We start from the raw sequence: 13530 nt of genomic DNA, 5'->3' as shown, positions 1-13530 counted from the left end.
GTGAGTATCAAATCACAGGACGTGTAAACGTCTCGTTCAACGTGAGGCCATCTAGAAGACCTTACCGACAACAACTCGTGATATGATTGGCTATCACAACTGTCTATCAACTGTATGTGTCAGGTTCAAACACTGATGACATCTATTAAACAAGACAAGAGGCAAAGAATTAAACAGAGACAGAATTCAATTTGGACTCAATATTGAGGAGAGTCGTCTGTACACTGTACCCTTGCACAGATTGCACGCCTCCTTCTTTTATTTTGGACCATCCCCGACCACATGGCCACCGCTGTTTCCAAAGGACAAAGGTCGTAAACAATTCACAGAAAAGGTCCGTTCAAAAAGAGTTCGTAAAATAGTTAAAAAAACAGGTCCATAAAATAGTTCAAAAAGAGTTTGTAAAATACTTCAAAAAGAGGTCCATAAAATAGTTCAAAAAGAGTTCGTAAAATACTTCAAAAAGAGGTCCATAAAATAGTTCAAAAAGAGTTCGTAAAATACTTCAAAAAGAGGTCGTCTGGAAATTGGGCATATCCTGCCATCTCTCCGCTTTGAAGTCCTTGGGTTAGAACAATATATTTCTGTTGATTACCATACATGAGAGAAAACAAACAGGAATACCTTCATCTTGCTTTCCCCTCTACACAGTGGAGTTTTACGAGCCTTACTCTTGGTAGGTTTCAAAGACAGCTTTTGTCTTCTCACCAGACCCTCAATGTAACACAACGTTTTTGTGATAATTTAGGAACAATTATTCTAACAGTATGTCCCCGATCGCTTACAGTGCACCGACGCCCACATTGTTTATTCTGAAGGCCTCTTGCAGATTTGGTACAGCATGGCAACATAAGCTAGCTAAATTCTGATTGGATACAAACTAAAACTAAAAACAACAGCCCTGGAACAAGCATAATATGACATGAAGAGAATATGAATATGTTTAGATATTTAAGGAAAGTCAATTAAAAAAATAAATGTATCTTTAATTATGATCATGATTTCTGGTTATGTTAGGCCAGCAGAGAAGGCCTTGCTGGCCCTGACGGCACACCACTGGTAGCCATAGATAAAAAGGCTAGATACGACAGCCTTTTGAGATGTGTGCCTTCGGCGTGCCTTAGCTAGTAGGGACAAAGTGCCAGAACATTTCATTGTTGTTGACAGCAGGGAAAAGAAGACAACAGGAATGCCTGCACATTGTGCTGCATATGATGACACACAACAACATACGGTTGAAACAAGGACACTGGAAATAACATTTTATAGGTAAGACATTTAATTTGATTAAAAATAAAATCTGTATTATTGCACTTTTTTGACATTGAAGATTATTGTTACAGTGTAATAATTATTGCTACCTGTGGTAATGCCAGTATGATACAACATCTGTATTATAATCCTTGAACAAAGTAACAGTGAACTCATGTGAATAATCACTGAATGGAGAACTGGGGGTGGGATTAAATAAATGATCTTCTTCCCACTCCCCTTTCAGGCAAAACTGGACAATCATGCATTACATACTATACATTACCTTTTGCACTATATTGATTTATATTATGTGTTGTCAACTTTGTACTTTTTTATGTCATTGCCTGAAATAAATAAATGAAAAAAAAATGAATGAATGAAGATAAAGTAAACAATAAAAAAAAAAAAAGATTGAAAAATAAGCCAGTTATGATTTATTTTCTATATACAACGCATATCTATTGTAATGCATTAAATAAGAAAGTGGCCCCTGCAAAGATGGCCGCCACAGAGGGACATTGGTTTGCATCGTGTCTACCTACACTATATTGCCAAAAGTATTTGGCCACCCATGCAAATGATCAGAATTGGGTGTCCTAATCACTTGGCCCGGCCACAGGTGTATAAAACCAAGCACTTAGGCATAGAGACTGTTTCTACAAACATTTGTGAAGGAACTGGCCGCTCTCAGGAGCTCAGTGATTTCCAGCGTGGAACTGTCATAGATGCCACCTGTGCAACAAATCCAGTCGTGAAATTTCCTCGCTCCGAAATATTCCAAAGTCAACTGTCGGCTTTATTATAAGAAAATTGAAGAGTTTGGGAACAACAGCAACTCAGCCACCAAGTGGTAGGCCACGTAAACTGACAGAGAGGGGTCAGCGGATGCTGAAGCGCATAGTGCAAAGAGGTAGACGACTTTCTGCACAGTCAGTTGCTACAGAGCTCCAAACTTCATGTGACATTCCAATTAGCCCACGTACAGTACGCAGAGAGCTTCATGGAATGGGGTTCCATGGCCGAGCAGCTGCATCTAAGCAATACATCACCAAGTCCAATGCAAAGCGTCGGACGCAGTTGTGTAAAGCACGTCGCCACTGGACTCTGGAGCAGTGGAGACGCCTTCTCTGGAGAGATGAATCACGCTTCTCCATCTGGCAATCTGATGGACGAGTCTGGGTTTGGAGGTTGCCAGAAGAACGGTACATTTCGGACTGCATTGTGCAGAGTGTGAAATTTGGTGGAAGAGGAATTATGGTGTGGGGTTGTTTTTCAGGAATAGGGCTGGCCCCTTAGTTCCAGTGAAATTAACTTTGAATGCTCCAGGATACCAATACATGTTGGACAATTCCATGCTCCCAACCTTGTGGGAACAGTTTGGAGTGGGCCCCTTCCTCTTCCAACATGACTGTGCACTAGTGCACAAAGCAAAGTCCATATAGACATGGATGACAGAGTCTGGTGTGGATGAATTTGATTGTCCTGCACAAAGTCCTGACCTGAATTCGATAGAACACCTTTGGGATGAATTAGAATGGAGACTGAGAGCCAGGCCTTCTCCACCAACATCAGTGTGTGACCTCACCAATGCGCTTTTGGAAGAATGGTGGAAAATTCCTATAAACACACTCCGCAACCTTGTGGACAGCCTTCCCAGAAGAGTTGAAGCTGTAATAGCTGCAAAAGGTGGACTGACATCATATTGAACCCTATGGGTTAGGAATGGGATGGCACTTCCAAGTTCATATGTGAGTCAAGGCAGGTGGCCAAATACGTTTGGCAATATAGTGTATATCTATGGGCATAGCCATGTTGAATGTAACTAATTCCTGTTAGAAACCGCATGTCTAAAAGTTTTAAAGTGTGTTGGAATAAAAAAACATTCAAATGAAAGGCAAAGAAAGTTATGCTCATGAAAAACATATTTGTGATGCTTCAGCTCAACACAATCCACTCGCTAACCAGTGCAAAGGCTAAAGAAAAGTAGCAACCAACATTTTTAAATGTACCCTAATCCTTAAAGCAACTAATATATTATCTTAGAGTTCATATTCCATTTTAAAAGTAAGTGCTACTCATAACACAAAACAAACAGGCTTGCATTTTTAAGTTTGATATTTGCATCAATAATAAGTAGCCTGTTAGCTTAGCATACAGTGAAGGCTAAATAAATAGTCAGCTGTATCTTATAGTTTAAAAGTGTTGCTGTACATTTTTTCTCGAGAAGTAAAGTACTGTTTGCTAAAAAAATCCTACTCATAAAAAGTCAGCTATGCTACTTTAAATCAAACTAATCAACATTGGTGGTTAAAGCAAGCAGCCTGTTAGCTTAGCATAATTTAACAGAGCATACTGGGTAAAGAAGAGCAGTGTAAATGAGTCATTCCTGTAAGCAATTCAGACTTTATCAAAAGATGTATCTTATATTGGAAAAGTGCATGAAAGAAATAGTGTTGCCTCGCCACTTACTATTTCAAAGTACAGGTGCGTACACCTCGATTTCATATTCCTCTATAGCAGGCGTGTCAAACTCATTTTCCATGAGGGCCACATCGCAGTAATGGTTGCTTTCAGAGGGCCGCTTTTTAAAAATTAATTTATATTATGAATGCGGGTAATAACCTGTGATTAATCTATCTCATGATTAATCAAAATGCATATACATTTGATTATTAGATTTTCTTATGCATAACTTGCTTTAAAATCATAAATAAAGGTGACAAGCAGAAATGTAACTTTGTTTTTATCTCACAAAAATACCGTATTTTTCAGACTATACGTCGCACCGGCCGAAAATAAAGAAGGAAAAAAACATATATAAGTCGCACTGGAGTATAAGTCGCATTTTTGGGGGAAATTTATTTGATAAAACCCAACACCAAGAATAGACATTTGAAAGGCAATTTAAAATAAATAAAGAATAGTGAACAGGCTGAATAAGTGTACGTTATATGACGCATAAATAACCAACTGAGAACGTGCCTGGTATGTTAACGTAACATATTATGGTAAGAGTCATTCAAATAACTATAACATATAGAACATGCTATACGTTTACCAAACAATCTGTCACTCCTAATCGCTGAATCCCATGAAATCTTATACGTCTAGTCCAGTGGTTCTTAACCTTGTTGGAGGTACCGAACCCCACCACTTTCTTATGCGCATTCCCCGAACCCTTCTTTAGTGAAATATAAAATGTTTGTTTTTTTCAAATTCAAGACAAAGTTGTATGTTTTTTTTTACTGGTGCACAAAATGAACCGTGCATTAACATCACCTTGTTCAAAGAACAAAACCAACACAGTGCATGAACTCACAACAAATTACACACCTGCAAATCAGATGGGAAATTAGAAGGAACATTGTTTGGGGGTATCCATAATACGCCGATAGGGAGAACTTTTTATTTACACGATGAGTCGGGTGTGTCTTGACCTCCGCCGAACCCCTGAGGCCGACTCACCGAACCCTTAGGGTTCGATCGAACCCAGGTTAAGAACCACTGGTCTAGTCTCTTACGTGAATGAGCTAAATAATATTATTTGATATTTTACGGTAATGTGTTAATAATTTCACACATAAGTCGCTCCCGAGTATAAGTCGCACCCCCGGCCAAACTATGAAAAAAACTGCGACTTATAATCCGAAAAATTCGGTAGTTTTGCAATATGGCATATAATACTACAATTGGCATGATCAAATAATATCCATCCATCCATCCATCTTCTTCCGCTTATCCGAGGTCGGGTTGCGGGGGCAGCAGCTTAAGCAGGGAAGCCCAGACTTCCCTCTACCCAGCCACTTCGTCCAGCTCCTCATCAAATAATATTAAGGTTTAAAATCTGCAATTTTTTCTGTCAAAATTGAAAGAATTTAGTAAAAAATTTAAAAAAGTATTTTATTTAAACCCATTTTTTCCAGGCTTTCGCGGGCCACATAGAACTTGACACCTGTGCTCTATAGTTTGCTTATCGCCCTAACCGCTCCACAGAGGACGCCATCTCCTCTGCACTCCACTTGAGCTTAGAACATCTGGAAGGAAAGGACACTCACGTGGGGATGTTGTTTCTGGACTTCAGCTCGGCGTTCAAAACAATCATCCTGCAGCACTTGGTGAGAAAACTGGCCCCCCTTGGATTCAGTACCCCCCTATGCAACTGGCTGCTTGACTTCCACACAGACAGACCCCAGTCTGTGAGAGTGGGCGACAACACCTCCAGTGCCATCTACCTGAGCACCGGCTCCCCCCAAGGCTGCATCCTGAGTCCGCTGCTGTTCACATTGATGACCCATGACTGCTGCGCCAGGTCCACTACTAACCACATTGTGAAGTATGCGCACGACACAACAGTAGTGGGCCTCATCCGTGATAACAACAACATGGACTACAGGGAGGAGGTGAAACATCTGGTGCAGAACCAACAACCTGGTCTTGAACGTCGACAAGACCAAGGAGATCATCGTCGACTTCAGGAGGCACCAGTCCAGCCACACTCCACTCTTCATCAACGGCACAGCAGTGGAGATTGTAAGCAGCACCAAGTTCCTGGGGGTGCAGATAACTGACAATATGACCTGGTCCCTACACACCAGAGCTCTTGTAAACAGAGCTCAGCAGCACATGCACTTTTTGCGTCGGATGAAAAGAGCACAGCTCCCTCCCCCCATTCTACAGAGGCACTATAGAGAGCCTACTGACCAACTACATCTCTGTCTGGACTGGAGCCTGCAGTTCCTCAGACTGGAAGTCTCTGCAGAGAGTGGTGGGGACGGCGTAAAAGATCATCAGGACTCCTCTTCTTCCTATTCGGGAAATTGCAAAAAGCCGCTGCCTGACCAGGGCTCAGAAAATCTGTAGAGACTCCTCCCACCCCGACCAAGGACTGTTTTCACTGCTGAACTCTAGAAAGAGGTTCTGCAGCCTCTGTAGCAGAACCTCCAGGTTCTGTAACAGCTTCTTCCCTCAGGCCTGGGACTCTTGAACGCATCATAATAATCCCCTCAATTCCCTCCAAAAATGGATTAACTCGCTGGAATATAAAGACAATATAACATACATCCATAAACGTGGATTCATATTCAAAAGTGCAAAATTTATCTGTACAGTAATCTTTTTATTTATATCTGCACCTTATTGCTCTTTTATCCTGCACTGCAACCAGCTAATGCAACACAATTTCGTTCTTATCTGTACTGTAAAGTTCAAATTTGAATGACAATAAAAAGGAAGTCTCTAAGTCTATAGGGTTTGGAATATAACCATATTTGGATTAACTTGTGTAATAAGAGTTTGGTTTGCCCTCACCCATCAAATATAACACTATCCTCCATACTCAAGCCATGCATGGTGTATGGAAAAAGTAATCTGAGATAATAGTTGTTATGATTTGGGGCCAGGTACATAAAGTAAATTGAATTGAACCGAGGGGCACAGGGAGTCCATCCTACCAAAATGGCCTCAGCAATTAGCAGCAAATAAATTCTTAGGGGGTGTTGGCGTTATGCACTGGCAGGCAGGAAAGGTGAATGTCAGGGTGAAAAATATCCCAGGCAAAAGAGAATGAGTGACTGTGAGTGGGAGCAGCGGAGATGATGATGATGATGATGATGATGATCATCATCCCCCACAGTTCACACTCGTCGATCGGTATGAACTTGCTAATGACTACATTTATTCAAATTAGACTAATTGTAATCATGGTTAATAATTAGCTTTACAGTGCATTATAATTGGGTTAGGCTACAAGATGGTTCTGCCTTGGCGCTATAATTTATTTGATTTAATTACTCTGAAGAAGGCGACGCTTGGACATCTCTGTCGTAAAACCAGCCATGTAGAGAGAATGGAGCCGGCCGTTGTCTTTAGAGAAGGTCATTGGCGGCTCTCCGGGAAAATTACGAGGACTATTTTCCACTCTATTAAGCTACTTTACTTAGCACAATTAGCCACACACACACAGAGGTTAAAGACAGACCTCTTCCCGGATGGTGAGGAGGAAAAAAGTGGTACAGGAGAGCCCGAACCTATGACACAAACACAGCTTTAAGTCGGTAATGTTAAGCTTTGCCTGTATGCAAAAATGGGTTTGGAATATAACCATATTTGGTTAAGAAAGGCATTTTGAGAGTCTCTAAAAAGATGGTTGTCATTAGTTTTTCTTCCTAATATTTCATGACTTTTCCTAATCCATCAGGGAGACACAGAAAAATATAAAATCAACTGCATGATTGTTTCTCATTTCTCTGTACACATTTTGACCACGCCATCGTTCCTCAGGGGTCATATAGACCCCAGGATTGGAAAGCACTATAAGTCTTTGTGTGTTAGAGTGAGACACATGATCCAATTGACTTTTTTGTGCTCCCAAGTGATCTGAACACAGAGAATTCAATTGTGAGTTGATCTGACCATCATACACTGAATTATTGTTGGTTTAATATCGTTTGGCAGCCATTTTGACAGTTTTCCATAGATATTTCGGCACATTGCACCCCCCCCCACCAAATACCCCCCAGTGGGAAATTACTTATGTGTGCTCCTAAGTCCCCTGAACACAAAGAAACAAATAGTGAGTCAATCCAACCATCATAGACCGAGTTATTGCAGTTTGAATACTGTTAGGCTTGGTCTTGAATGTGACCAAAAGTGATTTTCGTAATTTCTGAACGTACAAATACATATAAACTCAGTTTTCCATATAAGTGTCACACAAGAAATGAAATGGAACAATCACTGTGAGTTTATCTGACTATTACATGCTGAACTAGTGTGGTTTGAGTAGCGTTTGGTGGCCATTTTAGCGTTTTTCTACCTCGAACATCCCAGTAGGAAACCATTTATTTGTGCTCCTAAGTCCCCTGAACACAGAAAAAAGCAGTGAGTAGATCTTTATTAGTAATTGATGCAGAAACCACTGAGATAAATGGTCTTGAAAATAAATTTATAATTTATACTCTGTCGGAATGGCGGGATGTCGGAACAGTTCAAACATTCCGTTCCCGCGCCGTGTGAGAACAAGAGGAGGGGAGGGGGGAGGAGCAAACATATAAAAGCACTCGCATAGCAGCCTTCTAAACCATTTCTCTGCTGCTGTCTCTGCTGCTGTTTGTGATATACTCTCTCTCTCTCTCTCTCTCTCTCTTGTTTCGAGTTTGCCTTCTAAACCATTTCTCTGCTGCTGTTTGTGATATACTCTCTCTCTCTCTCTTGTTTCGAGTTTGCCTTCTAAACCATTTCTCTGCTGCTGTTTGTGATATACTCTCTCTCTCTCTCTCTCTTGTTTTGAGTTTGATGATGCCAAACCACAAGACGTTCTCTGTCCAGGAGGTTTTGGATCAGGTTTTTAGTGAAGAGGTAGACATAGAGGAAAATGTGTCTGAAATCGAAGACAATGTTGTGGAAGACCCTGATTATGGGGCATCGTCCTCTGATGAGGATGAGACCCTTGATGCTGAAGTTCCTGTCAACACTGGAACACCAGCAGACATTTTCCTGTCCAAAAATGGAAAGTTGTCGTGGTCCCCTGCCCCACGTCAACGGCAGGGTAGACTTAGCGCTGGTAATGTCATCAAAATGGTTCCAGGCCCAACCCGATATGCGATTAGCCGTGTCCAAGACATAAAATCTGCATTTGAGCTCCTCATGACACCATCAATTGAGAACCATGTACTCTTGATGACCAATTTAGAGGGGAGTCGTGTGTTTGGGGACAGTTGGAAGCCGATCGATGCAATTGACTTGCAGGCATACATCGGGTTGCTCATTTTGGGGGGCGTGTACAAGTCCAAAGGCGAGGCAGCAGAAAGCCTGTGGAATAAAGAGACTGGAAGGGCCATCTTCCCAGCCACCATGTCTCTGAAGAAATTCCATATTATGTCTCGTGTCCTACGGTTCGATGACAGAGAGAAAAGACAGGGCCGGAGAGAACATGACAAGCTGGCAGCTATCCGGGATGTATGGGACAAGTGGGTTCAGCAACTGCCATTGCTTTACAACCCAGGCCCCCATGTGACTGTGGATGAATGTCTGGTGGCGTTTCGTGGCCGCTGTCCATTTAGACAGTACATCCCGAGTAAACCAGCCAAATACGGCATTAAAATATGGGCAGCATGTGATGCCCAGTCGAGCTATGCCTGGAATATGCAGGTCTACACCGGCAAAGCCCCTGGGGAAGCACCTGAAAAAAATCAGGGCATGAGGGTTGTCCTGGACATGGCTGAGGGACTGGAGGGGCACAATATAACGTGCGACAACTTCTTCACCTCCTATGCCCTTGGTGAAGAACTCGCAAAGCGGAAAGTCACCATGCTGGGGACAGTCCGCAAGAACAAGCCAGAGCTTCCCTCTGAGCTTGTTGCAATCAAGAACAGACAGGCTACATCCTCAGTGTTTGCCTTCACTGAGAACGCCACAGCTGTTTCGTATTGCCCCAAGAAAGGGAAGAACGTTGTGCTCATGAGTACGATGCACAAGGATGCCCAGCTCAGCACCAGGGAGGACAAGAAGCCACAAATGGTGTTGGACTACAATGCCACAAAGGGTGGTGTTGACAACCTGGATAAAGTCACAGGCACGTACAGCTGCCGACGCATGACTGCACGATGGCCCCTTGTTGTATTCTTCAACATCATCGATGTGAGTGCCTACAACGCTTTTGTGCTTTGGAGGGAGATCAGTGAAGGCTGGAACAGCGAAAAGCTGTACCGGAGGAGGCTGTTCCTGGAACAGCTGGGGTACGCGCTGGTGCAACCCCAAATTGCACGAAGAGTTGTCCTACCAAGAGCCTCAGCGGCTGCTGTGGTGATAGTGGAGGATGTTCAGAGGGAGGCACACACCTCCAATCCTCCAGTGGCCAGAGGGCAAAAACGAGGCAGGTGCCAGATCTGTTCCACTAGGAACGATAACAAGACAACTAATACATGTGGGGGATGTGGCAAATACATCTGCAAGGAGCACATCCGTTGTGGATCATGTGCCCAGTAGTGCTTTACCCTTTCTTGGAGAGTGGGGGATGAATATTGCCATTTTTCATTTGTTTTACATTTCTTGAGAGAGGTAGACTCTAGGCTACTTTTTGCAGTCTGTGAAAAAATAGGAGTGGCAGACTTTTACAGTATTTTAGTTTTTTTGAAATAAGACAATATTTTTGGTAAATAGCCTACTGTCTTGTTATTTTTTTCTTCAAATATGGACACTCCAAATGGCCGGCCAATGGTCAGATATTTGTTGTTGTTGAAAAAAAACAAAACAAAAAAAAAAAAAATACAAAATATAAAGAGTAATAAAAAAACTTCCCCCATTGAGGATTGCCACCTTATCCTGGTCAGAGGGTTTGTGCTTGACCCTTTCTTGGAGAGTGAGACGAATATTGTTATTTTCAAATGGACACTCCAAATGGCCAACGGTCAGATATTTGTTGTTGTTGAAAAAAAAAAAAAAGAAAAAAAAAAAGAAAAAAAAAAAAAGTTATAAAAAACTTCCCCCTGGAGGATTGCCACCTTATCGTGGTCAGGGGGTTTGCGTGCTTCCATGACCCTAAGAGCTATAGCTGGTCTTAGGGTAGAAGCCTGACTAAGTGCAATCTAAATGGCAAAAAACAACAACAACAACAACACCATACAATTAATACAATTCGGTCACATTCAATGATGGCCGCCTAACAGTATTCAAACTGCGATAACTCGGTCTAAGATGGTTGGATTGACTCACAATTTGTTTCTTTGTGTTCAGGGGACCTAGGAGCACAAATAAGTGGTTTACCACTGGGAGGTTATCTGGGGGGGGGGGGGCGTAGTGTGCCAAAAAATCAATAAAAAACGGTCAAATTTGACACCAAACGGTATTCAAACAACAATAATTCAGTGTATGATGGTCAGATCGACTCAGAGTTGACTTCTCTGTGTTCAGAAGACTTGGGAGCACAAAAAAGTCAATTGGATCATGTGTCTTACTCCCACACACAACAACTTATAGAGCTTTACATCTCTGGGGTCTATGTGACCCCTGAGGAACGATGGTGTAGGCAAAAATCGAGGTCAATAGGAGGGTTAATAAAAACTATCAATTAGGGTTGAAGATGTGTCCCAAATTCAAAGTCTGCAATCAAAAGGCCCCTATTGGTTAACATCTCTTTGCTAACGATCCAAACATGCATTGGACACACACACACACACGCAGTTTAGTAAAATATGAATGATGGAGGCACAAATAACTAAAATACCACACATTTGTAAATGCATCACACCATAAACAGCTAAACATTTGCAGCTAAGAATGCCGGCATGCTTGCACACCATTGTTTGTACTTCATGAGAGGCGCTCTACTACTAACCATTAAAAACCCTTCTCATCATTCTCATGCTGGCTAAACATGCAATTTGTTCTCTTTGCTTTCTCAAAAACACTAAAAACAAGATGCAGCATTAGCTGTTTTTTATTTGTAAAGTAAGAAATAATGTACTAAATAGAAGTACAAGCAATTGTTTTACTATCACCATCATGAAACCCTTATAGGGGAACCGCACTTTGTTTTTTGGAATTTTGCCTATCATTCACAATCCTTATGTAAGACAAGAACACATATTTTTTTTTGTACATTCTAAATAGTAAATAAATGCGATCAAACGTCCACTTACAATGAAGCCCATGGGAGTCGCTTTATTCTGCCCTTAAAACTCTTCAAAAAAACATTCATATACCTTCATTAGGGTTTTTTATGCATGTTGAATAAATGTATAAAGTATTTATGTAATGTACTAACTGGCACATGCCAGTCACCCTCTGCATACCGTTGTCAGTAGCCAGAGGAGCCTGTTCAGTGCTAGACTGCTTCATCCCAAGTGCAGGACTAATAGACTCAAAAACTCCTTTGTCCCACATGCCATTAGACTGTACAACTCCTCTCTGGGGGGGAGGGAGGGTACTCGGATGACAGGGGATATATGATATCTCGGACCTTATCCAAATTTACACTCCTGCGCACGCTCTGAGGTCCGAGAGCCAGCTCCAGCTCGTGGTGCCCAGGACGAGACTTAAAACCAGGGGAGACAGGGCCTTCTCTGTGGTCGGCCCTAAGCTCTGGAACACTCTGCCCCTCCATGTTCAAACTGCTTCCACAGTGGAGTGTTTTTAGTCTCGTCTTAAGGCCCACTTTTATTCTTTGGCTTTTAACAGTACGTGAGTTGTGTGGTCCTCTGCCTCTGTTGTCCTCTGTGTTTTTTATAAATTTTGATGTCTATTTTACTGTTTTAATTGGTTTTACCCTTTAAAATCGTTTTTAATCATATTTATTTTTTATATTGTTTTGTATTGGTTTTCTATTCACTTATTCTTTGTTTTTATTCAGTCATTGGTGTAGCATAATATTGTTTTTAATATTGTTTTTAACATGGCTGTGCAGCACTTTGGAAACATTCTTGTTGTGTAAATGTGCTATATAAATAAAGTGGATTGGATTGGATTGGGGATGCAAAACAATAACAGTGCAATACCTTTTCATAACATGGTCACTACTGTCTAGTTTCTTTTGTTATATTCTTATTTTACTGTTATATTTTTATTCTCATTGTTGCTTTTTATTCTTATTCTTATTGTAATATGTTTCTATTTTGTTTCCATTTATACCCCCATTATTTACTTTTTACTTTTTAAATTCGATCTCAACTCTGTACACTGCTGCTGGAATTTAAATTTTCCTGAGGGAACTCTCCTGAAGGAATCAATAAAGTACTATCTATCTATAATAAAATGTAATATGTGAGCATATTTGGCGCATACCTTTCAAAAACGAATCACAACGTTTCCTTTTTTCTTCAACTACATCACTGATTGCTACCCACTGCAGACTTCATGAGAGCCAACAAACATAATAAAACATCCCTTACTGTACAATGTCTGCTCTCAGCAGGATACCGATTGATAGGATGTTGATATATTCCCGTTTAGATGAAGAATGAGACTCAAAGCGCTTTACATGGTGAAACCGATTATCTGTCGTTGTGGTTTGTGCAGCCCTTTGAGACACTTGTGATTAAGGGCTATATACATACACTTTGATCTACATCATTGAGCTACATTTAAACCAGTATGGGTAGCACTGGGAGCAGGAGGGTAAAGTGTCTTGCCCAAGGACACAACGGCAACGACCAGGATCGCGGAAGTAGGGATCGAACTTGGAACTTTCAAGTTGCTGATACGGCCGCTCTACACAACAGAGCCATGCCAACGCACCAACTTGCCAGAGTATGTCCTAATCCTTTTACCATCAAGGTGCGA

General features: G+C 41.4%; 1 protein-coding gene across 1 annotated transcript; it reads left to right on the top strand.

Moving 5' to 3' along the window:
• Positions 1–8389: 8389 nt before the first annotated feature.
• Positions 8390–10530, top strand: LOC133656783 (piggyBac transposable element-derived protein 4-like). The gene has a single exon (XM_062057625.1). It carries the CDS (start codon positions 8548–8550, stop codon positions 10237–10239), a length of 1692 nt encoding a protein of 563 aa, XP_061913609.1. The 5' UTR covers positions 8390–8547; the 3' UTR covers positions 10240–10530.
• The last annotated feature ends 3000 nt before the right edge of the window (positions 10531–13530 follow it).

Source organism: Entelurus aequoreus, linkage group LG09 (genome assembly GCF_033978785.1).
Source record: "Entelurus aequoreus isolate RoL-2023_Sb linkage group LG09, RoL_Eaeq_v1.1, whole genome shotgun sequence".
NCBI classification, from domain to species: Eukaryota; Metazoa; Chordata; class Actinopteri; order Syngnathiformes; family Syngnathidae; genus Entelurus; species Entelurus aequoreus.
The sequence above is the reverse complement of the archived record's forward strand: the minus strand, read 5'-3'. Positions and strand labels throughout refer to the sequence as shown.